This window comes from Salmo trutta, chromosome 32, assembly GCF_901001165.1.
Source record: "Salmo trutta chromosome 32, fSalTru1.1, whole genome shotgun sequence".
NCBI lineage: Eukaryota > Metazoa > Chordata > Actinopteri > Salmoniformes > Salmonidae > Salmo > Salmo trutta.
In genome coordinates this window covers 2,598,184-2,626,132 of record NC_042988.1, presented here as the reverse complement: position 1 = coordinate 2,626,132, position 27,949 = coordinate 2,598,184, and the positions used below count along the sequence as shown (strand labels likewise).

The 27,949-nt window shown below is 44.2% G+C and overlaps 1 protein-coding gene across 2 annotated transcripts in view; it reads right to left on the bottom strand.

Annotated features, from left to right (window-relative positions):
* Positions 1 to 27,949, bottom strand: part of LOC115170765 (transient receptor potential cation channel subfamily M member 4) — an 82,609-nt gene that overhangs the window by 45,699 nt on the left and 8,961 nt on the right. Inside the window, exons 2-9 of one of the 2 annotated variants that reach the window (XM_029727046.1) lie at positions 26,150 to 26,211; positions 25,755 to 25,932; positions 15,325 to 15,508; positions 9,620 to 9,789; positions 9,011 to 9,188; positions 8,091 to 8,155; positions 7,631 to 7,870; positions 6,910 to 7,018 (exon numbers count right to left, since the gene is read on the bottom strand). In XM_029727046.1, coding sequence (XP_029582906.1) covers positions 6,910 to 7,018; positions 7,631 to 7,870; positions 8,091 to 8,155; positions 9,011 to 9,188; positions 9,620 to 9,789; positions 15,325 to 15,508; positions 25,755 to 25,932; positions 26,150 to 26,211 — 1,186 coding nt within the window. The remainder of the gene's footprint in view (positions 1 to 6,909; positions 7,019 to 7,630; positions 7,871 to 8,090; positions 8,156 to 9,010; positions 9,189 to 9,619; positions 9,790 to 15,324; positions 15,509 to 25,754; positions 25,933 to 26,149; positions 26,212 to 27,949) is intronic. The other variant, XM_029727047.1, reaches the window with a different exon arrangement.

Sequence of the window (27,949 nt, the reverse complement as noted above, 5' to 3'; positions counted from 1 at the left end):
GTAGGTCAGAAGTTTACACACACTCAATTAGTACCCATTCGCGACCAAGCTTTAACTTCCTGACTGATGTCTTGAGATGTTGCTTCAATATATCCACATCATTTTCCTACCTCATGATGCCATCTATTTTGTGAAGTGCACCAGTCCCTCCTGCAGCAAAGCACCCCCACAACATGATGCTGCCACCCCCATGCTTCACGGTTGGGATGGTGTTCTTCGGCTTGCAAGCCTCCCCCTTTTTCCTCCAAACATAACGATGGTCATTATGGCCAAACAGTTATATTTTTGTTTCATCAGAGCAGAGGACATTTCTCCAAAAAGAACGATCTTTGTCCCCATGTGCAGTTGCAAACCGTAGTCTGGCTTTTTCATGGCGGTTTTGGAGCAGTGACTTCTTCCTTGCTGAGAGGCCTTTCAGGTTATGTCAATATAGGACTTGTTTTATTGTGGATATAGATACTTTTGTACCTGTTTCCTCCAGCATCTTCACAAGGTCCTTTGCTGTTGTTCTGGGATTGATTTGCACTTCTCGCTCCAAAGTACGTTCATCTCTAGGAGACAGAACGCGTCTCCTTCCTGAGCAGTATGAAGGCTGTGTTGTCCCATGGTGTCTATACTTGCGTGCTATTGTTTGTACAGATGAACGTGGTACCTTCAGCCGTTTGGAAATTGCTCCCAAGGATGAACCAGACTTGTGGAGGTCTACAATTCTTTTCTGAAGTCTTGGCTGATTTCTTTTGATTTTCTCATGATGTCAAGCAAAGAGGCACTGAGTTTGAAGGTAGGCCTTGAAATACATCCACAGGTACACCTCCAATTGACTCAAATTATGTCAATTAGCTAATCAGAAGCTTCTAAGGCCATGACATAATTTTCTGGAATTTTCCAAGCTATTGAAATGCACAGTCAACTTAGTGTTTGTAAACTTCTGACCCACTGGAATTGTGATACAGTGAATTATAAGTGAAATAGTCTGTCTGTAAACAATTGTTGAAAAAATGACTTGTGTCATACACAAAGTAGATGTCCTAGCCGACTTGCCAAAACTATAGTTTGTTAACTAGCAGGACTGTAGCTAGCAGGACTGACTTTGTGTTAGCTAGCCAACGTTTAATTACTTCTGCGTTATGAAAGGAACTAGACACGGACACGAATGATCCATTGTTAGTTTGTTGTAACCAAGTATTGGTGCTAACCGTGTGTTACTGGATGCTAGCATGCTAGTTAGCTACGGCGTCATAGGATACGGTGCCCTGGGTGGGTTTCACGGAAGCATTCTGTACCAAGTTACCTAGCTGAATAAACTAAGTTTGATTCCTGGAAACATTGAACCACTGTAGTTTACATCAATTATAATTTCTAAAGTGGAAGTTGGAAAAGTTATATTTGAGTGTTTCAGTGAATGGTTAGTGAGGGAGGCCCTGCTCTCTCGCTTCCCCAGTTGTTTAGTTAATTTTCATTCCAATCTCCTTTGCATTAGCGTAGCCTCTCCAGTAGCCTGTCAACTATGTGTCTGTCTATCCCTGTTCTCTCCTCTCTGCACAGGCCACACAAACGCTTCACACCGCATGGCCGCTGCCACTCTAACCTGGTGGTCCCAGCGCGCACGACACACGTGGAATTCCAGGTCTCCGGCAGCCTCTGGAACTGCTGGTCTGCGGCCAACAAGGCAGAGTTCATCTCAGCCTATGCTACCCTGCAGTCCCTCGACTTCTTGCCGCTGACGGAAACATGGATTACCACAGAAAACACTGCTACTCCTACTGCTCTCTCCTCGTCTGACCACGTGTTCTCGCATACCCCGAGAGCATCTGGTCAGCGGGGTGGTGGCACTGGAATCCTCATCTCTCCCAAGTGGACATTCTCCCTTTCTCCCCTGACCCATCTGTCTATCTCCTCCTTTGAATTCCATGCTGTCAGAGTCACTAGCCCATTCAAGCTTAACATCCTTATCATTTATCGCACTCCAGGTTCCCTTGGAGAGTTCATCAATGAGCTTGACGCCTTGATAAGTTCCTTTCCTGAGGATGGCTCACCTCTCACAATTCTGGGTGACTTTAACCTCCCTACGTCTACCTTTGACTCATTTCTCTCTGCCTTCTTCTTTCCACTCCTCTCCTCTTTTGACCTCACCCTCTCACCGTCCCCCCCTACTCACAAGGCAGGCAGTACGCTTGACCTCATCTTTACTAGATGCTGTTCTTCTACTAATCTCACTGCAACTCCCCTCCAAGTCTCCGACCACTACCTTGTATCCTTTTCCCTCTCGATCTCCTCCAACACTACTCACTCTGCCCCTACTCAGATGGTACTGCGCCGTCGCAACCTTCGCTCTCTCTCTCCTGCTACTCTCTCCTCTTCCATCCTATCATCTCTTCCCTCTGCTCAATCCTTCTCCAACCAATCTCCTGATTCTGCCTCCTCAATCATCCTCCCCTCCCTTTCTGCATCCTTTGACTCTCTATGTCCCCTATCCTCCCGGCCGGCTCGGTCCTCCCCTCCTGCTCCGTGGCTTGACGACTCATTGCGAGCTCACAGAACAGGGCTCCGGGCAGCCGAGCGGAAATGGAGGAAAACTAGCCTCCCTGCGGACCTGGCATCTTTTCACTCCCTCCTCTCCACATTTTCTTCCTCTGTTTCTGCTGCTAAAGCCACTTTCTACCACTCTAAATTCCAAGTATCTGCCTCTAACCCTAGGAAGCTCTTTGCCACCTTCTCTTCCCTCCTGAATCCTCCTCCCCCCCCGTCCCCTCCTCCCTCTTTGCGGATGACTTTGTCAACCATTTTGAAAAGAAGGTTGATGACATCCGATCCTCGTTTGTTAAGTCAAACGACACCGCTGGTCCTGCTCACATTGCCCTACCCTATGCTTTGACCTCTTTCTCCCCTCTCTCTCCAGATGAAATCTTGCGACTTGTGACGGCCGGCCGCCCAACAACCTGCCCGCTTGACCCTATCCCCTCCTCTCTTCTCCAGACCATTTCCGGAGACCTTCTCCCTTACCTCACCTCGCTTATCAACTCATCCTTGACCGCTGGCTTCGTCCCTTCCGTCTTCAAGAGAGCGAGAGTTGCACCCCTTCTCAAAAAACCTACACTCGATCCCTCCGATGTCATCAACTACAGACCAGTATCCCTTCTTTCTTTTCTCTCCAAAACTCTTGAGCGTGCCGTCCTTGGCCAGCTCTCTTGCTATCTCTCTCAGAATTACCTTCTTGATCCAAATCAGTCAGGTTTCAAGACTGGTCATTCAACTGAGACTGCTCTTCTCTGTGTCACGGAGGCTCTCCGCACTGCTAAAGCTAACTCTCTCTCCTCTGCTCTCATCCTTCTAGACCTATCTGCTGCCTTTGATACTGTGAACCATCAGATCCTCCTCTCCACCCTCTCCGAGTTGGGCATCTCCGGCGCGGCTCACTCTTGGATTGCGTCCTACCTGACAGGTCGCTCCTACCAGGTGGCGTGGCGAGAATCCGTCTCCGCACCACGTGCTCTCACCACTGGTGTCCCCCAGGGCACAGTTCTAGGCCCTCTCCTATTCTCGCTATACACCAATTCACTTGGCTCTGTCATATCCTCACATGGTCTCTCCTATCATTGCTACGCAGACGACACACAATTCATCTTCTCCTTTCCCCCTTCTGATAACCAGGTGGCGAATCGCATCTCTGCATGTCTGGCAGACATATCAGTGTGGATGACGGATCACCACCTCAAGCTGAACCTCGGCAAGACGGAGTGCTCTTCCTCCCGGGGAAGGACTGCCCGTTCCATGATCTCGCCATCACGGTTGACAACTCCATTGTGTCCTCCTCCCAGAGTGCTAAGAGCCTTGGCGTGACCCTGGACAACACCCTGTCGTTCTCCGCTAACATCAAGGCGGTGACCCGATCCTGTAGGTTCATGCTCTACAACATTCGCAGAGTACGACCCTGCCTCACACAGGAAGCGGCGCAGGTCCTAATCCAGGCACTTGTCATCTCCCGTCTGGATTACTGCAACTCGCTGTTGGCGGGGCTCCCTGCCTGTGCCATTAAACCCCTACAACTCATCCAGAATGCCGCAGCCCGTCTGGTGTTCAACCTTCCAAAGTTCTCTCACGTCACCCCACTCCTCCGCACACTCCACTGGCTTCCAGTTGAAGCTCGCATCTGCTACAAGACCATGGTGCTTGCCTACGGAGCTGTGAGGGGAACGGCACCTCCGTACCTTCAGGCTCTGATCAGTCCCTACACCCAAAGAAGGCCTGCTCGCCTCCCTACCTCTGCGGAAGCACAGTTCCCGCTCAGCCCAGTGTTCGCTGCTCTGGCAGCCCAATGGTGGAACAAGCTCCCTCATGACGCCAGGACAGCGGAGTCAATCACCACCTTCCGGAGACACCTGAAACCCCACCTCTTTAAGGAATACCTGGGATAGGATTAAGTAATCCTTCTAACCCTCCCCCCTACCCTCCCCCTCAAAAAAGATATTGATGTACTATTGTAAAGTGGTTGTTCCACTGGATATCATAAGGTGAATGCACCAATTTGTAAGTCGCTCTGGATAAGAGCGTCTGCTAAATGACGTAAATGTAAATGTTAACAAGAAATGTGTGGAGTGGTTGAAAAACGAGTTTTAATGACTCCAACCTAAGTGTATGTAAACTTCCGACTTCAACTGAATATTCTGCACACCAGTGATAGAGCTCTTGTTCTGTTTGGAGCCTGTTTGTGGGCGAAAGGTTCAAGTTTTGTGTGTGTGTGTGTGTGTGTGTGTGTGTGTGTAGGGGTAGGACATACATAATCAAGTATGATGCCAAGGTACTTAAAATCAGATACCACCTGGAGCTTCTCCCCTGACACATTGACATCTGGCTCAGTGGCATCAGTTGACATCTTTGTGAAGAACATGCAGACTGTTTTTTTCACATTGAGATGCAGACATTAGTCACTGAGCCACTTTGTAACCTGGACCATGACAGTAGTGAGTTCTTGTGCAGCTTGTTGTTTGCATGCACATATATCAGTGTATCATCTGCATACATTTGAACTTCAGACCCAGTACAGACAGAAGGCAGATTATCAGGTACAGGCTGAACAGGGGGCCCCCAGTACTGACCCTTTGAGCACGCCCACATCATTGCTAAGAGTGGGTGAAATTTAGTTTTGACTATTACGCTGATGAGACAGCACCAACTTTTTGAAGGTTCTAGATTTGTTAACCAACAGGTTTATATTTGTTTCTAATTAGATTTCCGGAAAGGGGTTACGGGTTTCTTTAAGGTGCCAATTCCACTTAAGGGAAGATCTGATGTGTCTTGTGTAGGATTCTTTCTTCCAGGACTGATGGAAGTCCACAACAGTATGTATGTTAAGGGAGACGTAGGAGACCACATCACAAACAACTTTTTAATAGATGCCTGGGATCAAATATCACTAATTCCTTACGCTGAGAAATTGACTACATTTGCGACAGAAGAAAAGTATTACATTAAGTAATGATACCAGGATAATTTTACGTGGTTATGGAAAAGAGAGGACGGTCATATAATATAATATGGGAGAGAATTGTTAGACCCGGTGGCGAGATACATGTTGCAGTGTCTAAGGGTAACGCATGCTAAATTAAGAGCACATAAACCTTGGGGTACATTAAAACAAACGATGAATGATTTAGAGGGTGTACAATGGACTTATCATTATCATAAACCTTTGGGTTGCTGATTACGATATTAGTATATGTTTCCCGGGGCTATGGTATTGGGGGAGCAGTGAGTGAGGCCGTAAACTACCCGATTAAATAAGGCCTGGCCATTTTTGTTTGCAAATACCCCCCCACACACAACACACTTGTTATAACTATTTGTTGGTGTTTTTAAAATACTATGTTTGATTTATTGTAAGTGTTTTCACTGTCAATGAAGATATAGCCTTAAATCATATAAACTGTATTCATCCTTTGTTTGTTTTAATGGGTTCGTGCAGGTGACCTCCCGAGACAAATTGGTAGAATGTTTAGAATGTGTTGGAGGTTGAAATGGGAGACAGTACTAAGTTTCTTGGGAGGAGGCTGAGCCCGTGTTATAGCAGCCGGTCACGTGCAGGAACCCCTGCAATGAGTTATTGCTTTTATGCTTCTTGTTTTATGAAGAATGTATGCATTTTCTACATGTGAATTAATGTTTTTAAATTTTGTAATTTTCTTTTAAGTTGAGAGGATTCTCAAAATGGGGGAATGTGTGAGAAATTACAAGCTTATGTTATAAATACTGTTATTGCATCAAATGGTTGTTTTATGCAACAGAATAGGGGGTTCTTAGAACACTCTCATCTGTGTGTGTTCTACTGAGGATGGGCCTCTGGGGGCTTAATGCTGACAGTAGATGTACGATGCCTTAGGCCACATTCCATTCATGGGAGGGAGTTTGCTCTGGTTTGACTGGAAGGTACCAGGGAGCGATAGCTTGGGGCCAGGCCCTGGTTTCTACACAATGAGAACAGTGTTTACAGCAGATACTGTCTGATGTGAATTATTAGTATCTTTCATACAAATCTTAACCTTGTGACCCATTCCATATATCTGTTGTTTGTCATGAACATTCAGGAGGATGTACTTACTTTGCTATAAAAAAGGTGTTGTATTCTTTGTCTCTGGGCTCTCAACAAAATATCTGAGGGTGATTCATCGACCACCCATCATTATCGCAGAGCATTCAATTGATTCACTTTGTATGTGTGTGTTGTATTGACCTGCTCCCTTATTAATAAATGAATATAGATTTAGTTTAAGTATAACTCTGACTTGCGTGATAAGTTTCTCTCCTCATTTGATAGTAAAGAAATTAACCATCAAATTAGTTTGACCAGGATCATGTTCAACATATCTCTCAACAGATAGCAAATGCACACACTCCATACACACACACATGCACCTCTACCTCTGACGAGAGCCTTCAGTAGCACTGTGTCAAAATCATCAGGACTCTCCTGCTCCCCGTGGAACACTGTGATCAGATCTCTGTTTTTATAGATACTCAGAGCCTTGGGGGGAGGGAGAGAAAAAGAAAGAGATGAGCAGTATGACAGTCACTTAACCAGTTACTCACTCAAACTCATTTTCTCTTTCACACACCAACACCCATAGACAGGCGTGTAGAAGCTTGCTTATACACACTTTTATAAACTAGGTGGTTTGAGCCCAGAATGCTGATTGGCTGAAAGCCGTGCTATATCAGACCGTATACCATGGATATGACAAAACATTTATTTGTACTCCTCTAATAATGTTAGTAACCAGTTTATAATAGCAATAAGGCACCTTCGGGGGTTTGTGATATATGGCCAATATACCACAGCTAAGGGCTGTGTCCTAGAACTCCGTGTTGGGTCGTGCATAAGAACAGCCCTTAGAAGAGGTATTTTGGTCATATACCACACCCCCCCAGGCCTTTTTGCTTAAATACAGACACACACACACACAAACACACACATTACTATGCATACTATCTCTTCTATTACTTTTTTTTTTACTTCTTATTATTGATTATTGTACTGAGGTCGTGGGAGCCAGAGAACAAGCATTGCACTGTACCTTTTATATCTGCTGTAAACTGTGCACGTGACAAATAAAATAAAACACACACACTCACTCACCCTGTCCACAAGCTTCTCCAGGTCTGCCTTGGCAGGGAAGTGTCTCCGGACCTTCTCACGAGCTCTGTCGCGTAGCTCCGCACTGGGCTTCTCGCTCCCCTCACCCTCTGGCGGGGGAGAGGGGGGGCTCATGGGCCCGGCTGACAGTGCATCCAGCAGCTCACAGATGAGATCTGCCGCTGGACCAGAACCATCCAACACCAGCCAGGGAGTAGCCTTCTTCAGAGAGAGATCCACCCTCTGAGGGAGAGAGGGAGGGAGGGCGAAAAGCAGAAAAGAGAGTGAGAGAAAGCGAAAGAAGGAGAGATAAGAGGGAAAGGGAAATTCAAAAGGGAAGGAGAGAGAGAAAGAGGGGATAACGGGAATGTTCTGGTCATGCACAGTAATGTACTATAGGCCTAGTGATGTCATGAAAAGTAAAGTAAGCCATAGTGATGATAGTGATGTTGCCATAGCTTACCTCCAGCATGGCAGCGTCCCCTGAGATGAGCATACACAATACAGGGACATCTATACTGCCACTACCTGGAAAACAACAGGTACAGGGAAGAGGTGTAGGACAAATGAGAGAAGTCCATAAAATCAAGTTTTTAGTCATGAGTCATTGATCAGATGTCATTGTGAATGTCCATAAATGTTTCATGATTTACTACTCATAAGAATATTTATAAGAAATTATATTTTTCCACAAGCATCATGGGTTTGGAACAGTGAGTTAAATGTATTTCCTTAAAAAAAAAGGGGGGCGCTACACAAAAGAGAGGAGGAGATTGCCTTGTATGGTCATGATGTCAACAGAAACAAAATAAACTCCCATGGGTTGTTCGCCAGATGAGTTCAACTTTGGATGAACTTGTTAGTCTTTCTTCCTGAAATATATAAATCACCCACCGAATATAAGCAATACAAAAGAGTTACACGAGCATCACAGAGTATTAAAGGCTATATCGTATCGCAAAGGACGTTGGTACATGTGAAAACTCGTACTCGAACGTTATGAGAATGAAATCAGGTTTTGTAAATATGTGGCAATAGGATATGAGCTTTATCGCATCTAGCTATCAACATGGCTGTGGTTCTACTGATTGAATTACATCTAGTCGCATTTCGGAGTCACGGAGTCACCGTTCAGTGGTCCCCTTTAATGCTCATTACGGCTTAGCCTCAAGCCTTAGCTTAACACTTGCATGCTGAAATGTGGGTACTGGAAACATGACTGCTGATAAGACAAGTAATATTGTTGATCTGAACATACAGTAGAACTCATTAAATGGGTGGCTTAAACATACTGCACGCCACCTGTACACCTGGGGGCTAGTCTTACAAGTGTATCTATGCGCATGTGTGCGTGCATGCGCGTATGTAACTACTGAGTCTCACCCCAGATGCCGGTGCGCTGGTGGGAGATGTAGTCCTCCATCTTGGCCCGGAAGGCCGTTTCCCCTCCCCGTCGGCCTACACTCCCATCATCCACCAACAGGAAGGCCTGGTAGTTACTATCCAAGCAGCACGAGTCATGGGACGTGTTCTGGACATAATACCGTGCTGGAAAACTACCCTGAGAGAGGAAGAGGAGGAGGGTAGAGAGTGAGAGAGAGGAAGAGAGAGCAGAGGTAGAGAAGGGGATCAGAGGAGGAGAGAAGGATAAAGGCAGAGGGGGAGTGAGATTGGGTAAGTAAACGGAGGGTAGAGAGAGAGAAAGAGAGAGAGAGAGAGACAGAGTGAAAGAGAGAGAGCATTGTGATTACCTTCCCTTGTGTAATACTTGTTAATGATTGATTTCCTGTGGTTTTGCTATGCTGAGTGAGAAAGGGTGAGAAGCAGAGGGGAGCTACTGTATGAGTGTATGTGTCCTTGCATGTTTAATTCTGTATACATTGAACAGTGTGTGTGTGTATGTGTATGTGTGCGTGTGTGGTCACGCCATGTGTGTGTGCATTTGTGTGTGTGTGCATGTGTGTTTGTGTGTGCACATATGTGTGCGTGTACCTCAGAGTTGACGAGCCACTCTCTGTTGTGCACGAGGCCCCAGGGGGCCACACCCACAGCGATGACTTTCTTCTGGGACAGGGAGGAGGCCGCCGCTGCATGATCCCTCACTGCTTCCCCAACACAGCGTCCTACCCCCTCCCTCAGCCCCCCTGTCACTATCCACGCCCCTGGGAGATAGGGGAGGGAGAAAGATAAGAGGAGGGAGAAATGTGGGGAGCGAGAAATGTTTATGACACAATAATAATATGCCAGCAGACGCCTTTATTTAAAGTGTCTTGCAGTACAGTGAGTGCATAAATGTTTTTATGTGTATGTGACACCTGCGGGAATTGAACCCAAAACCTTGGAATAGCAAGTACACTTTCTTACCAACAGCGCAACACATGATCATAGACAATGGACAGTAAACAATAGACAGATAAGGAGTTTGTTGGTTATGAGTCAAGGGAGCTGTGCAAATACGTACTCTACACATCCTTCCTTTCCTAATATATAAATATAACATGCCATTTAGCAGACACTTTCATCCAAAGCAACTTATAGTCATGCATGCATACATTTTATGTATGGGTGTGGTCCCAGGAATCAAACCCACTATCTTGGCATTGCAAGCGCTATGCTCTACCAACTGAGCTGCAGAGGACCACAGGTGCTACAGATGACTTTCCTCCCTCTTTCCTTCAAAAGTCATTTTGTCCATTTAATGGCAGTGAAAGATGCCACCATGTATTGGAATCAGGCCCAGAAATGTTTTCTTTCAAATACTCAATTTGATTGCTCACTTACGCACTTCTACTCCTTCTCTGGATCAGCTCTCATCTGACCTACTGGTTTGCCTCTTACGACTGCTGTGTCTGCAAACTTTATATGCTTTATGGCTGAACTTGCTTATTTCCCTGCCTTGCTTTAACGAACAACTGTCTGGCCTAGATGGTCTTGTGTTTTGTGAACTTTGAACTAGTACAACCAGAGGAGGAGAAGGAGGAGACTCAGAGACAGAGATGGAAGAGGAAGCAAGACATAAATCTGGATTTATCTTTTTTTTCTGGTTCAACGAAAATGAATTAACTAAGTAGACTAGACTCAGCTGCTATTACACTGGTGTCTATGGGAGACACACCCAGTGTGTGTCTCCCATAGACAATGGTAAACGGCTGAATTTATCCACCATCTTTGTATGAGCTTCAAAATGGTATATACACTGTAGATGTAGGAAACATGGGAAAGTTATGCTGCTTTGAAAGTTGATGAACTTGTTAACCCACTAGGAGACTAGTAGAAGAAAAAGCCTTTGAAAGCCTCTTCTTTGTTTACGCCTACTCAGGATTGTTCACTTTAGCTCACCCCACCCACGCACCTTAGCCCGACCCAGAGTCAGCATGTGAGTCACCGTGGCATTTTTTTATTTCACCTTTATTTAACCAGGTAGGCCAGTTGAGAACAAGTTCTCATTTACAACTGCGACCTGGCCAAGATAAAGCAAAGCAGTGTGACAAAAAACAACACAGAGTTACACACGGGATAAACAAAAATACAGTCAATAACAATAGAAAAATCAATATACAGTGTGTGCAAATGGAGTAAGGAGGTAAGGCAATAAATAGGCCATAGTAGCGAAGTAATTACAATTTAGCAAATTAACACTGGAGTGATAGATGTGCAAGTAGAAACACTGGTGTGCAAAAGAGCAAAAAAAGTTAATAAAAACAATATGGGGATGAGGTGGGTAGTTGGATGGGCTATTTACAGATGGGCTGTGTACAGCTGCAGCAATCGGTGAGCTGCTCAGATAGCTGACGCTTAAAGTTAGTGAGGGCATATAAGTCTCCAACTCGTTCCAGTCACTGGCAACAGAAAACTGGAAGGAAAGGCAGCCAAAGCAGGTGTTGGCTTTGGGGATGACCAGTGAGATATAACTGCTGGAACGCGTGCTACGGGTGGGTGTTGTTATGGTGACCAGTGAGCTGAGATAAGGCAGAGCTTTACCTAGCAAAGACTTCTAGATGTAGCGAGGGCCAGCCGACGAGAGCATACAGGTCGCAATGGTGGCTGGTATGTGGGGCTTTGGTGGCAAAGCGGATGGCACTGTGATAGACTGCATCCAGTTTGCTGAGTAGAGTGTTGGAGGCTATTTTATAAATGACATCGCCGAAGTCGAGGACATGTAGGATAGTCAGTTTTACGAGGATATGTTTGGCAGCGTGAGTGAAGGAGGCTTTGTTTGCGAAATAGGAAGCCGATTCTAGATTTAATTAGGATTGGAGATGGTTAATACAAGTCTGGAAGGAGAGTTTACAGTCTTGCCAGACACCTAAGTATTTGTAGTTGTTCACATATTCTAAGTCAGAACCGTCCAGAGTAGTGATGCTAGTCGGGCGGGCGGGTGCGGGCAGCGATCGGTTGAAGAGCATTTAGTTTTACTAGCATGTAAGAGCAGTTGGAGGCCACAGAAGGAGTGTTGTATGGCATTGAAGCTCGTTTGGAGGTTTGTTAACACAGTCTCCAAAGTAGGGACAGATGTATACAGAATGGTGTCGTCTGCGTAGAGGTGGATCAAGAAATCACCCGCAGCAAGAGCGACATCATTAATATATACAGAGAAAAGGGTCGGCCCGAGAATTGAACCTTGTGGTGCCCCCATAGAGACTGCCAGAGGTCCGGATAACAGGCCCTCCGATTTGACACACTGAACTCTATCTGAGAAATAGTTGGTGAACCAGGCGAGGCAGTCATTTGAGAAGCCAAAGCTATTGAGTCTGCCGATAAGAATACGGTGATTGACAGAGTCGAAAGCCTTGGCCAGGTCGTTGAAGACGGCTGCACAGTACTGTATTTTATCGATGGCGGTTATGATATCGTTTAGTACCTTGAGTGTGGCTGAGGTGCACCCATGACCAGCTCGGAAACCGGATTGCACAGCGGAGAAGGTACGGTGGGATTTGAAATGGTCAGTAATCTGTTTGTTAACTTGGCTTTCAAAGACTTTGGAGGGCAGGATGGATATAGGTCTGTAACAGTTTGGGTCCATGTGGAAAGCATGGCCAGCCATAGAGAAATGCTTACTGAAATTCTCGATTATCGTGGATTTATCGGTGGTGACAGTGTTTCCTAGTCTCAGTGCAGTGGGCAGCTGGGAGGAGGTGCTCTTCATCTCCATGGACTTTACAGTGTCCAAGAACATTTTGGAGTTAGAGCTGCAGGATGCAAATTTCTGTTTGAAAAAGCTAGCCTTTGCTTTCCTAACTGACTGTGTGTATTGGTTCCTGACTTCCCTGAAAAGTTGCATATCGCGGCGACTATTCGATGCTAGTGCAGTACGCCACAGGCGTCCTCCAGAAACTAACCTCTCCAGTTCCTACTCCAGTTTAATTGGTGGGTCTTTCCTCTTTTGCTCTCTATTGCTCCTCTATTGTTTTTCAAGTAAGGGGGAGGCCAATGACATCAGAGGGCACCATCAGACCAACTCCTTGAATGGCCTACTCCATGAAGTTTGCACATCTAAAAAACATTATTTTGCTCAAAACATTTGTTTTTACACTTAAAGCTACAACATGTAACTTTATGGGCAACCTGACCAAATTCACATAGAAATGTGAATTATAGATATTTCATTCTCATTGAAAGCAAGTCTAAGAAGCTGTAGATCTATTCTATGTTGGCTATTTCTATGCTTACCATTTTTAAGATTATTTTTTTTGCATCTTTTATTTTCGGTTTTGTACACCAGCTTCAAAGAGCTGAAAATACAACATTTTTTTAATGGAAAATATATTTCACAGCGGTTAAGATGGTACAATGATTCTCTACACAATGACTTGTTTTGTCACATAAACTGAAATTAGGCTAACTATTAGAATTTTAGCAACCAGGAAATGGCTGTATTTATACCGTACGTGGGATATTGTTTTTCAAAATGAAAAGTTAAACTTTCTACCACTGAGCTGTGTCGATAGCGCCAGCTAAATTCAGGGCAGCAATGTATTTGAGAGCTGTAGCAACACTTTTGCAGTTGTCCAAAAATCGGCATTAACAAAGATTATCTACATACTGGCCAGCGGTATGTTCTGTTTGCTTCAACGTTGTACTGAACAACACGTTTCCTTTGAGGTACGTTTGCTCCCGTTTGTTAGGTGTGGCCTGGTCAATATGAGTTTGAGCATCTGAAACTTGTGCAACACACCATATGGAAGCTGCCCTCTGGGCCACTATAATCGCAACATTTTTCAACTGGTCTTTCAGTACAGTACCGTTTCCGTTGTATTCAACTTTGCACACCATTCTGTCGTACTGAACGCAACCCTGGAAGCCTCAAATCTGTTATAGACAAAAGCCTGTGACATGAAAGACCAATCAGGACTCATCTCTCAGCATGTTTAGCCACTCCATTAGCTCAGCAAATCAGTGCAAGCCAGGAAGGATCCTGTCTTTCTCTCTGGCTGCATTCAGTACGAAAAAAACGGTGTGCAACATACAGTTAAACGGCCAGTTGAACGGCCAGTAGAAAAACGGGGAGGGGTTGTGGGTTGAAAAGTGAGGGGATTCTATCAATAACCCTGGCATGCACTTGGCGAAGCGGGTTAACGTTGATTGCATTCAATTTTGAATCGGGCCGCCTCCTGGGCATGAGCAAAGTGCCCCGTTTTGACCGACGATGAAGTCGGCTGAAAACAAAAGTGACATAGGTTAAGCACATAAGTAAGATTCTTTGTTTTCACATGCAAAAGTGATTACTTTTGATAAAAAGTTTTTTTCTGCCTTCCAAATGAAAACTAGTTTGAAGATTGGAGCATAAATATATTTTATGGAAAAGAGAGTTTCTGAATGATGCATCATGCTGACTTGTTGACAACATGACTGGGTGGCGCAGATTACTGTTCTTTTTGAGATGGGCGCTCCTCCCTCACCGCTTTTGTTACAGAATGGCTCAATTACGCTTTACAAATTATGAATATGCTTGAGAATACGTCGCTCATCGCTTCAAGCCACAACCGCCAAACAGAGCAAACGTACCTCAAAGTCTGTTAAAAAACATTGAAGAACATTTTGGGGAAATCTGTCATGTAGTACAAATGGTCACACAATGTAGCAAACATTTAATCACCCCCTATATAGCTTAGTGCTTTCTCCTTAGCTAAACTAGGCTTGTATTTTTTTTTACATATCATATACAGTGCCAGTCAAAAGTTTGGACACACCTGCTCAATCCTGGGTTTTTCTTTATTTGTTTCTTTATTACTATTTTCTACATTGTAGAATAATTGTGAAGATCTCCAAAAAATATCACAAATGGAATCATGTTGTCACCAAAAAAGTGGATGCATAATAAAAATAACAGCCCTACTGTGAAGTAGGAACTAGCACCAGCTTCCTTAATCCCATCACAAATGGTTACTAAACAACTCAAGACATCAAAAGGGATTCTTAGATACTTATGACAATGTGTATAATGCATTATAAACACATCATGATGCATTATTCCTGTATGTTAAAGAGACTGGACCCATTCATCTCAATATGAATTAATGATATTTTAAACAAATAGGTTAAACAGTGGGCGTTGTCCTCACCTGTGCTCTGTGCCGTCCTGACCAGCCTCTAACCCAGGACATCAGTGTGTGTGTGTGTGTGTGTGTGTGTGTGTGTGTGTGTGTGTGTGTGTGTGTGTGTGTGTGTGTGTGTGTGTGTGTGTGCGCGTGTCTCACCTGTGCTCTGTGCCGCCCTGACCAGCCCCTGTCTCAGCACCTCCCTGACCCAGGGCTTGATCTTCACGCGACCACCCCCCCCACCCACCACAGAAACCACCAGGTTGGGGGAGGGCACCCCCCAATGGGTCGTCATCAAGCTGTACATGATATGAGGTGGGGTGTCGCATGACAAACGCAGGAACTGACCAATAGGAAGAAAAGAGGGGAAGAAATGGACAATTAGTATCGCCACACAATAAAGTTATGATGATCAAGCGGCTGTGGTGGTTTGTGAATACCTATGCTACATAAAGTGCTCCTAGCTAGTTGCTTGTTTTGCCTATGGTGTAGGTATTCATTCAGAGGCGAAGAGATATCGGTACAGGTAAGAACATTCCGTCTGACTGAGCCAATGTTGTGAGGCCTGGCAGCACTGCTAGAACACGGACTTCTCTGCTATGGTTCCATTGAATGCCAGACAGATGTTCTGCTGTGACAGCCTCATACAGTATCTCACCACTGTTAAATCATGTGACACATAGAAAAAAAGTTTTTCTTAACGTTTAAACTATTTTTTTTTTCTTGTTAAAACACTAAGAAAGATTCATAAAATTCCACGTGAATTCACAATGCACAATATCAATTCAATTCCGAGCCCAACCCGATATCTGACATCAGGACCGTTTTTTCTCCACAACCTGATCCACCCGCATTTTCGTGACAATTTATTTAATTTCATGTGAAGCTGTCTTATGTCCATTGTTGGGGGCCTGCACTGCTGCCAGCAACGGTTTGGTTCTCATGGAGCGTCTCTTTCAGATGGTTAAGAATTGCACCTTTACTGTATCTCAATTCCACCTCGCAAAGTTTGCATTTCACCACCTTCTGAATTAACTTCTCAAAGTATTGCCATACAGGACTTCGTGCTGTCGCTTGCCTTTCCTTGCCATTTTCCAATTGTTAACAACAATGACTTGTGGAGTGCTTTATATCCATGGCAAATCATTTGAAAGATGCATATCGCTTTGTTACTGTTCAAAATATGAATACATGTCAACCTATTTTGTGGTTCTAGTCCTAACATGTAATTGATGGTTATATTAGAGCAATGTATATTATGTAATTGTGCACTTGATTAAAAACCCAAGACTTCTCAAAGACCAGGCAAGAAAGCTAGATCTAAATGCTTTGTAATGCCAGTACTAAATTGCTCCCTCCGCTAGTCCTAAATCGCTCCCTCCCCCTTGGCACCAATCCTTCGATGTTTGCAGATCTGTGGGGTCTGGGCATGTATGTTATAAGCAGGGCAATGATGGATCTCACACCTTACAGATTGTTAGGGCCAAAGGAAGAGATAGGGAGCGATTTGAGACAGGACGTAAATGTTGAGGAGACTTTCCCAATCACGCCGAGTTTCCCTAATGCCTCGATCTGCACTCAAACCTGTTTCGTTATGTAATCCAAAATGTTTATGGGATACTTGTGCAAAAAAACATTCACCTTTTTCCTACTATTTATGTTAAGTCTACGCATACAATTTGATGCATATGTTGGATTTTGTCACGGATCCTTCCGGAACTGTCATTACGCACACCTGGTCCCTATTCTCAGTGATTAGTAATTGTATAAGTGTGCCCTTTGTTCACCATTGTCCTGTCAATAATTGTTCCAATCTCTGTTGGTTGTGTGAGTACCGTTGTGCTGTGTGTTTTGGCTTTCATGCCATTGTGGATTGCGCAGATGATTACGGATCTCGTCCCGTGTGATAATCATTGTGTCATTGTGTATTTATTCGAGGTACTCCTGGCTCTTTTGTTTGAGTCTCAGCCATGTGTTTTGTATAAGTGTTTGTTTGGTCTTCGTCCCCATGCCTTTACATGGCACTCTGTGATTTGGGTAAATAAAAAACCCTATTACGCATTCCTGCGCCTGTCTCCCGATCCTTATACCAACATGACAGATTTATACAATGTATGCACCACGCAGAACGCAATGCAACTGCCTCTGCAACGCAATGCTGCAAGGCAAACGCAGCGTTCCGTTCTAAATTAATGTCCTCCTGGTGTACCAAAACGCAATGACGCTGTCGGTCTGATTGAGGCGTAATGGTTATCTCTCTGTCCTCTTCCTCTAGATGAAAAGACACGCAACTCTGCATGTCTAGCAGATTGGATGTTAGCCTACCACCTCAAGCGCAATCTTGGCAAGATAATCTGCTCTTCCTCCCTGGAAAGGCTGGCCTGCTCCAAGACCTCGGCCATGGTTAACAACTCCATTGTGTCCCCCTACCAGACTGTGTAAACCTCCTTCCCACTCTCCACTAGCTCCCATCAGCAGTGTACATCAAATTCAAGTCCCTGTTGCTTGCCGATAGGGTAGCAATGGGAATCGACCCTCTCCAATCTTTATCAGCACTGCCAAAGTTATATTCCTTCATATTGCCATTATACACTGTGCGAACAAAACAGCGTTGGGCCAGTAACCGAATCTCAGAGCTGACAAGGTAAAAAAACCTGTCGTTCTGCCCCTAAGCAAGGCAGTTAACCCAATGTTCCCTGGGTGCCGATGACGTGGATGTCGATTAAGGCAGCCCCCCCGCACCTCTCCATTCCTCCAGGGCCCCTAGCTGTTGCATATCTTTGTCCTATCACACCTGATTCAACTAATCAATTGCTTGAGGAGGGATGTCCAGGGGGATATAAATGTTTTGTCTAGAACAGACATAATTATCTGCCAAGTAGAATAGGAAATTGTAATAACTCTATTCACTACATTTCCAATTGCAATGTTCTGTACATTTCACCTGAGATGTCACTGACTATACCTCAGTTGTACTTCTGTTGGAATTGAACAAAAATGACTGGGGGTCCCAAGGAACGTATTCAATTAAATACTGTTCCACTGTTCACTCCTAGTAAACAGTCAATCAGCTAGGTCAATAATGTGACAATGGGTTTTTATCACTGGTTATTCATGCATCCCTTTCCATAACTATTTCTAGCTTCATCTCCCTGGATCTGCCTAAGGCCTATGTGGATCCCCATGACCTCAAGGAGGAAGTCAAGGTAAGCCACACATAGGGTGTTGCAGCCAGCCGCGACCGGGAGACCCATGGGGCGGTGCACAATTGGCCCAGCGTCGTCCGGGATAAGGGAGGGTTTGGCCGGCAGGGAGGTCCGTGTCCCATTGTACACTAGCGACTTCTGTGGCGGGCCGGGCGCAGTGCACGCTGACACGGTCACCAGATGTACGGTGTTTCCTCTGACACATTGGTGCGGCTGGCTTCCGGGTTAAGTGGGCATTGTGTCAAGAAGCAGAGCGGCTTGGTTGGGTTGTGTTTCGGAGGACGCACGGCTCTCGACCTTCGCCTCGCCCGAGTCCATGCAGGAGTTGCAGCGATGAGACAAGACTGAAAGACTGAAAAAGGGGTACATAAAAAAATTAAAATAAAGCCACACATAGGGTGGACCTCAATATGTAATGGATACGCATCGGTGCGCTTCACAATGCTAAAATATAAACACACCTGGAGACACTTCATAATTTTTGTAGAGGGGTTGTTGCCCAGGCAGCGCTACCGTAGCTAGCAAAATAGTTTAGAAACCAGGGCCACTCGCATTTCCCCCACACTTTTCAATCAGGTGTGTCATAAGTTAAGTACTTTCAATACAGCTGACATCCACTGACATAGGCTTTTGTAGTTCATAATAATAGCCCTTTTTGTTCCAGTGTTATCTTTAGATAAAGTGGTAGCCCATCATGGGCAAGGGTCAGTGGAGGCTGATGGGAGGAGCTATAGGAGGATGGGCACATTGTAATTACTGGATTGGAATTAATGTGGTTTACATATGTTTGATACCATTCCATTTATTCCATTATAGCTATTATAATGACCCATCCTCCTATAGCTCCTCCCACCAGCCTCCATTGGCAGGGGCCCATGGTAGGGTAAATATGTTGCTGAAATGGAATTTTCCCCAAATGGGAGAATTATTTTCCATAATTCCCAATGTTGCCCTGATCTCATCCCTTCGATTTACTTTTACAGTGCATTCGGAAAGTATTCAGACCGCTTGACTTTTTCCACATTGTTACGTTACAGCCCTATTCTAAAATTGATTAAATCGTTTTTTTTCCTCTCATCTATCTATACACAATACCCCATTATGACAAAGCAAAAACAGGTGTTAAAAGATTTTTGCTAAAAAAATGTAATACCGATGGATATATAACATTTACATAAGTATTCAGACACTCAGTACTTTGTTGAAGGATCTTTGGCAGTGATTACAGCCTCAAGTCTTCTTGGGTATGACGCTACAAGCTTGGCACACCTGTATTTCGGGAGTTTATCTCTGCAGATCCTCTCAAGTTCTGTCAGGTTGGATGGGGAGCGTCACTGCTCAGCTATTTTCAAGTCTCTCCAGAAATGTTTGATAGGGTTCAAGTCCGGGCTCTGGCTGGGCCACTCAAGGACATGCAGAGACTTGTCCCAAAGCCACTCCTGTGTTGTCTTGGCTGTGTGCTTAGGGTCGTTGTCCTGTTGGAAGGTGAACCTGAAAGGTGAGCGGGTGGGGTTGGTATCCGAGGCGCAAATGAACAGGTCGGACCCTATGTACGAGTTGTCAACGGCCACGCTGTTATGAGAATGGCTGTAACCTTTCAACCAAATCTCCTGGTGTTTGTGCTTCAAAACGCTCAGTGGCTGTCGAGGCCTGACAGTCACCACCGCGTCCGCGTGTGGCAACCTCTTCAGTACCTGCGAACTGAGATGAGGATATCGGTCTGTGATATCGCAAAGTGTTTCACCAGTGGGAGTCATCGGATCAGTTGCTGGACTGACACCATTAGTGTCATTGTAAGGGGTGACAGTCCCCCACAAAGCGGAAGGTGAATCATCGGAAGCAGAGTGTACTCTGCGCATCAATGTTTCTCTTGCTGAGATGGCCGCAGTGCTTGCGGAAGTGTCCGAAGGGCAAGAGAAGTTCATCTCAACTACCATATTGCACGACTGCAAGAAGGAGGGAAGTTGCTAATTCACAGCTGGCTCGAAATCATGAAAAGAGTGGTCAATTAGGTTGGCTGATGGAATGTGTCATAATAACTCCTTGGATCGGATTCTGCACCAAGAGGTTTCAAAACGTCTTTTCCCCAAGGGGTGCTTTCGACAGATACCCCTCGTGAATGACTGCGTTGCCGCTAGCATTAGTGGAAGACAGTGTGGTCAGTGGAGAAGGCACTGTGGCCTGTGACCATGCCTGGTTGGTTTTCCAATCCATCAGTGGGAGTAACCGATCCATCAAGTCTGCTCCAAGTAGCAGGGGTACAGATTCGAGGCTGGAAACATACACAGGGTGACATTGACGAGCGATACATCCTGGAAGTGTAGTTTCAGCATGACTCTCAATGTGGGAGGCGAGGTAGTCTGAGTGGCCCCTCGAAGTGTAGTGTCGCATCGTTCCACTTTTAACCAACGTTTAGTTGGATTCAAAGCCCTTTTGAGATCATTGAACATTGTTTGAGAGATGAGCGATATTGTCGCGCCCGAATCAATTAGCGCATGACAAGTTAAGCAATCCTCCAGGACTGTTTCCAGGTATGGGCGTTTAGATTCGTGTTTAGTGGACATATTCCCCACAAAGTGGTGGTCGTTCGCAACGACGTGATGTGCCATTTCTGTTCAAGGTGGAAGCAGATCGACTTTTCAGATTTTGAGTGGGCTTGGCTTTAATTTTTCTCTGCAACCTTTGTATCAGAGTCTATAGACAAAGCCTGTGGGCTTGTTTCTTGATCAAGTGGGCCCTGGATAGGGTCTCGAGTGAGAGCGGGAGAAATTTGAATTCATACGTCCTTGCTATGGGTGTTAATTCCTGCGGACCTGGTGTCCGGTAATTCCCTGGTAATTCCCCTTTTCTCAAAATGTTCTGGCTTTAGTTCGTCACGTAGTGGAACTTCTGGAGAACACTGCTCTACGTTTTGATCGTCCTTCAACCCTTTGTTACCCTTGTGCTCTGACACGGTAGAAACCGTTGTTGTGCGTCATCTCTCAACGCTCCAATACCTGATAATGCACCCTCTAACTGGAGTGAGTGCTCCTGGTCAAACTTCAAAACCGAGTGGTCAGGGCTCTTAGCGTTGTGAACTTTTGATGCCTCAAAAGCTGTGCTAGCAAGCTCTCTGAGCTGTAAGATACGCAAGCCAATGTGGGCTGCAGGGCTCAAGTAGGTAATGAAGGTGGGATACATGTTTGACAGAAACATTTGTTTGAATGGTAACAGCTCTTCCATTCCTGTTTCAGTGAGTAGGCCAAAGTTAGCTAAACGAAGCCTATGATAGTAAGCTTGTGGGTGTTCGTTCCAAGCTTGTTTGACGGTGTTAGCCAGTGAGCTATCGTGTTTGCGAGTCGCAGAACCACTGAATTCTAATTTCAATGCTGTGGCAAGTTTAGTGTAGTCATTTAGCACATGTTGCTGTTGTAGACGAATGAACCTCGTCCCGTGTCTATTCGACTTTCGCTTCAACAGGTAAACCCTGTCGGAACCCGTAGCATTCGGGTAGCCATCCAATGCGTCCTCTATGTCAGCGAGGAACGTCTCAGTATCGTTTGGCTCACCTGGAACGGGGTCAAAGGTGGGGAAATTCTTGACGAGTTTGTCAAGGTATTCCGTGCCAAGCGGGCGGAGAGGGTTGGCTTCATCCTGTGGGGAAATTGGGGCCGAAAGGCCAATAGGAGATGCCAAGCTTTGGCTTTGTTGGCCAAGAGGCACCATATTACTCAGTGCTGAATGGTCAAGAGGAGAAGACTGAGGGACACATGAGAGAGGCAAAGTCTGAAACCTATCGTCTTTACTCCTTTGAGTACAGGGCTCCGGTTGCTTGGATGGGTATTCACGGTGTAGCGCATGATCGTTCTGGAATTCCACCAGATTGTACCTTAGGGTGGTATTCTGCTGCATTGCAGAGTCCACTTGAGCATTTAAGAGTACTGATTTTGGACACGTGAGTGTCGCACTTGCTCCTTTTGGTCTCAAACTTATCTGTCATGGTTTGCAGATAGAGGTCTTGAGTATGGAGCAAGAGATTCAGTGATGAGATTTCCTCAGCTTGTTTAGAAATGAATATTTCTGCAAAAGCAGATTTTACTGATTGATCTATTTTCATGATAAATAAAACCTGTATAGGCTATTTGGGAATTAAACTTTAAATTAACCTGAACCTTGTTGATCTAGGTTAATTTGAAAAGTTGAAATTGTCACATTGTAGAAAACCAATCAATTTGGATATTATTTAAAAGATCCACTTGAAAGAAAAATCTGCCAATTTCACTTGTTAGTTAAATTGAATGAGACATCGATATCCAGTTAATTGTGATTGGCTGGATATCTTAACGTGATCCACGTTTGGGTGTCACCTAATTATTTTTCAAGAGATGTACTGGCGATTCTTCACCACCAGTGATCGCAGAAAGCTGAAATCAAACGGAAGTACAAAGGGCGGGACTTCCGTCGCGCAAGGCGGAGGAATTTCAACGGGACACAGGAAAAAGAAAATACTGTTTCCCTTTGTTAGCTTAGCATCTCGGGCAAGCTAATCCTACTTTGTAAAAGAAATCTCACTTCCAAGCACAAAATAGGGTCCCCTTCACTATGGAAAGGGGGGTTTACTAGTGACGTCTCACATTAACCCATTCGGCATACTTTGCTAGCATTATGTTGACCGGAGCGACACGGTACATAAATACAGATACTCCTGTAGCCTAACCACACTGGCTTAGCGAGGTAGGCGGACGGCTCAGTCAACAAAGAGATCTATCTTATTTCTAACCTTACTGGCTCTATGCCCTTGCTCTAGAAATTAGACAGAAATCGTACCGTTTGGCCTAACGGACTAAATCTGGAATTTACAACTCATTGCCCTAACTATCGACACACGACCGGAGGCACTCTTCTTAGCTTGTTCAAATGGAAACACACACAACCAATATCTTTCTCTATTCGCATACAACAGTCTGTTTGCACAATTGATATATATATAATTCAACAGCAAAGTCCAATTCTATCTTAGATTCCTTGCACGGGGCGTCATAATATGTTGTGTCTTTGGCATCATTAAAGTGAAGACTGTTATTATATCAAATAAATGCTCTGTAATTATTATTACGTGATTAAACTAATCATGTAAATTTAATTAACTAGGAAGTTGGGGTACCAAGGAAAATCTTCCTTGGTGCCCCAGCTTTTCCTTATATAGTTATAATTTTCCTAATATAACTCATCATATATTTTAATATCTGATCAGTCTTCTAATAATGAATTATTCTTTACCTCACGTTAGTCTCATTCCAAATGTTGTAAATTGTTGGCTATCTGCACGAACCCAGCCTTTACTATGAATCATCCATACATCAATTGTCTTAATCATTTATTTACTAACTAACTAAATAATCACAGAAATGCATAAACAAACAACACAGTAGATATGGTTACAAGGAAATGATAGGGAAGGTTCCCTAGTGGGCTAAGCCGATATGACGGCTTGGTGGACAAAGGGAAGTGGGTGTGGATTGAGAAGGGCGGGAAAGACAAAAAGAGTCACTACACAGTTGATAATGATATTAATTGAAATACTAATCCTTTGCACATGAACGCTCACTCATTCGGGAATAATTTCAGTCAATATATATTTACGATCAGTGTTTCGTCGTGATCTCTGTTGGAATCATCAGTCCTTCTGTTGGAAAGTTCATCCGAGCGTCTCTCTCTGCTTCCCTGAAGTCTTTCGTGGTTAGAATGGATACTTCAGAGTACCATTCAGAAATGTTCTCATAGAATAGAACGGCGGTTGTCGGTCTTCGCAGGTTGACATAATTTCTAGTTGAAGACTAGTAATTAGTATCTAGGATTTGCTCTTATTCTGTTGGGATCGATAGTCTCAGAGTTGAACCATTTCCAGCCGTGAAGCCAATGCTCCATGTGGTATGGTTAGGAATTCAACAACCATTACAACCAAGCTTATACTGAGGTTTTTGTGGTCTAAACTCAACCTGTGCCCCCTCGGTGTCCATCGAGGTACGCGTGGTCTGAAGAGGATTTCTTCAGGAGGGGGTTTTATTCGTAACAGTAGAAAAGTACTGTTCCATGACACCAGATCATGTCTGTGCTCACGGGGGCGGGCCAATGACTTGGTTAAACTTTAAAGGGAATACAATTCTTTCACATTAAAGGTTCAACATCATATTACATCATTTCACAAATAGTTTCATCTTTACTCATTCATTTTATACAAGAATTAGACGCAAACCCCATAATTGAGAAATGTACATATTCAGAGATATAGTCATGTGTGTTTCCTGTCCTCTATGAGGTCACCAAATGAAACACACTCGTCATTACCCATCCCTTAAGTGTCCACGGACCTTCTCACAAGTGGACATTTTGTATCAAATCCCTATTTTGGGGATTTATGTCACGTCCTGACCAGTATAAGGGTTATTTGTTATTGTAGTTTGGTCAGGACGTGGCAGAGGCATATTTGTTTTATGTGGTTCGGGGTGGTGTTTTTGGTAGAGGGGTATTTGATTTATGTATTCCGGGGTTTTGGGGCACTGTTCCTTGTTTATGTATTTCTATGTATAGTCTAGTTAGTTGTATCTCTATGTTTAGGTTAATGGGGGGTTGGACTCTCAATTGGAGGCAGGTGCTTTCTCGTTGCCTCTGATTGAGAGTCCTATATATGGGTATGTGTTTGGTTTAGTGTTTGTGGGAGATTGTCTCTTGTTTTGCGTGTGTGAGCCTTACAAGACTGTTTGGTTGTTCGTGAGTTCTTCGTCATTTGTTATTTTGGTGTTTTCTTGGTTTCAATAAATATCAAGATGAGCATCCACATTCCTGCTGCATTTTGGTCCTCCTTTCCCGACGACAACCGTGACAATTTAGGAGTTCGCCATGTGAAATCCTTTGTTCTCTCTATATGTCTCTTTCTGCATGGCCAGGGGAGAGAGTCTCCTCCAGGAATTTACGTCCTGAGATAACACAAGCCACTAGCTATACCCAAAAAGGGCCACGTCATGACAATAATATATTTTTTAAGTGATCATTGCTTATTTATTCACGTTTACAGTGTCAATTTCAATCAGGCACTGACGTTATCCACCTGAGAAACACTGATGACCCGGAAACAGAATTGAAGCAGAACACAAGCAATTGACCACTGAGAATTCTCAAGCCCTGAGCTTTTCACACTTTGATGTCACAATCAGAGCCAATCATAAGCGTAAAAATGCTCACAATAATAATCGATTGTGAGTTATTTTACACTGTGAGCTTTTTGACAAGACACCGGGCACTAAGCCAGCTACCAAATTAATGAATCACTGACAGAGATGTGTGTGCGTGTGTGTATGCACGTGTTGATATGTGCATACATGTGTGTGAGTGTGTGTTACTCACATGGCTGTGTCTCCTGCCGGCCCCTGCGAACTCCAACTCTCCGAAGGCGTCGGTGGGGTACTCTGAGGAGTGCTGAGAGCTGTCCCACTGGCTGACGATGGCCGTCCCGAAAAAGTCTCCTGTAGCGATGGAGCAGTGTGTCTCCCGCACACCACCACACTGACACAACAACCCATTGCTGACAGGGAGAAAGAGATACACATGAATACACACACACACACACACACATACAACCAGCCATAACAGTCAACAGATAACACATAGACACACACACTGACATCATTTGCTTTGCATGGACTAGATACATTTTGCATCGGGTAACTGTATTGTAACTATACTGTAACTGTATTGTGTCAGACAGATGGACCACTCAGTGACCCAGAGAGAGGCTGTACCTTAATGAGTCCTCTACGAACGTGGTGCAAACTCTCTTTTTGATGATCTTGGGGATCCAGCTCTGTGAGGGAAAGAGATTGTCACAATCAGATACTCTTACTGAACTCTCTAACGTTATATAACAGGCTACAGCCTACAGATGTTGAATTGTAAGTGAAACAGGGTAATTGGTAGCAATTAGTAAATAGCCAAGTCAACATACATGTTGTGACTCTCAGAAAAAAGGGTATTATTTTTTGTCAATGATCTATAACAAAATACTCTGTAATGTTAAAGTGTAAGAAAAATTCTAACATTTGTAAAAACAAATAGGAAAAATAAAACAAATATATCTTAGAGAAGTATTCAACCCCCTGAGCATTCCACACCTGGATTGTGCAACATTTGCCCATTCTTCTTTTCAAAATTCTTCAAGCTCTGTGAAATTGGTTGTTGCCATAGATTTTCAAGCGGATTTAAGTCAAACTGTAACTCGGCCACTCAGGAACATTCACCGTCTTCTTGGTAAGCAGCTCCAGTGTAGATTTGGCCTTGTATTTTAGGTTATTGTCCTGCTAAATTCAAAAGGAACTCGCACATCTGAGCTATCTTTTTTGCAGGTGCGTGGTAACAGTTGAATAAAATTAGAAAAAAGAAGGAACCCGCACACTGCTCTTGATAGTATCACTGCTCTTTAATAAGCTTTACGTGTCAGCCTTCGTCAGAGCTCTGAGGCAGATTACATATCTAAGCTAATTAAAGAGCAGTGATACTATCAAGAGCAGTTCCTTCTTTTTTCTCATTTCCCCTTTTTTCTCAGGTTATTGTCCTGCTGCAAGGTTAATTCATCTCCCGGTGTCAGGTGGAAAGCAGACTGAACCAGGTTTTCCTCTAGGATTCTGCCTGTGCTTAGCTCCATTCCATTTATTTCTTATCCTGAAAAACTCCCCTGTCCTTAACGATTACAAGCATATCGATAAAACATGATGCAGCCACCACTATGCTTGAAAATATGGAGAGTGGTACTCAGTAATGTGTTGTATTGGATTTCCCCCAAACACAACACTTTGTATTCAGGACAAAAAGTTAATTACTTTGCCACATTTCTTGCTGTATTACTTTAGTGCCTGGTTGCAAACAGGATGTTTTGGAATATTTGTATTATGTTCAGGCTTCCTTCTTTTCACTCTGTCAATTAGGTTAGTATTGTGGAGTAACTACAATATTGTTGATCCTTCCTCGGTTTTCTCCTATCACAGCTAGGGCTGTTACAGTGACCGTATTACAACCACACCGGCAGTCACGAGTCATGAAGGCAGTCAAATTCCATGTGACCGTTTAGTCACCGTAATAAATTAGGCTTCTCCAAGCTCTGATTCTGCTGATGGTCATTAGTAGCCTACCAAACTTGAAAATCAAACACTTCATGAGAGCCCATGAGCTCATGTTGCACAACATTTCTATAGGCTATGCAACTGCGTGAGAAAATTGTGTGATGGCCTCTATTAAAAAGAGGAGAATCCCATCAGCTCTTTATACACTATACCTACTACATATATTACTCAACTTTCTTAATATTAAGCACATTGCTTCTCTTTACTATTAAGCACATTGCTTATCTTTACAACAGGAGTATAGCCTACCTGGCTGGCACGAAATTAACCATGGGAAAAGCGTCGCTATTACAGTCCATTCGGAAAGTTTTCAGACCCCTTGCCTTTTTCCACAATTGTTTTTTTCCCCCTCATTAATCTACACATAATACACCATTATGACAAAGCAAAAACTTTTTTTACATTTTGGCAAATGTATTAAAAATA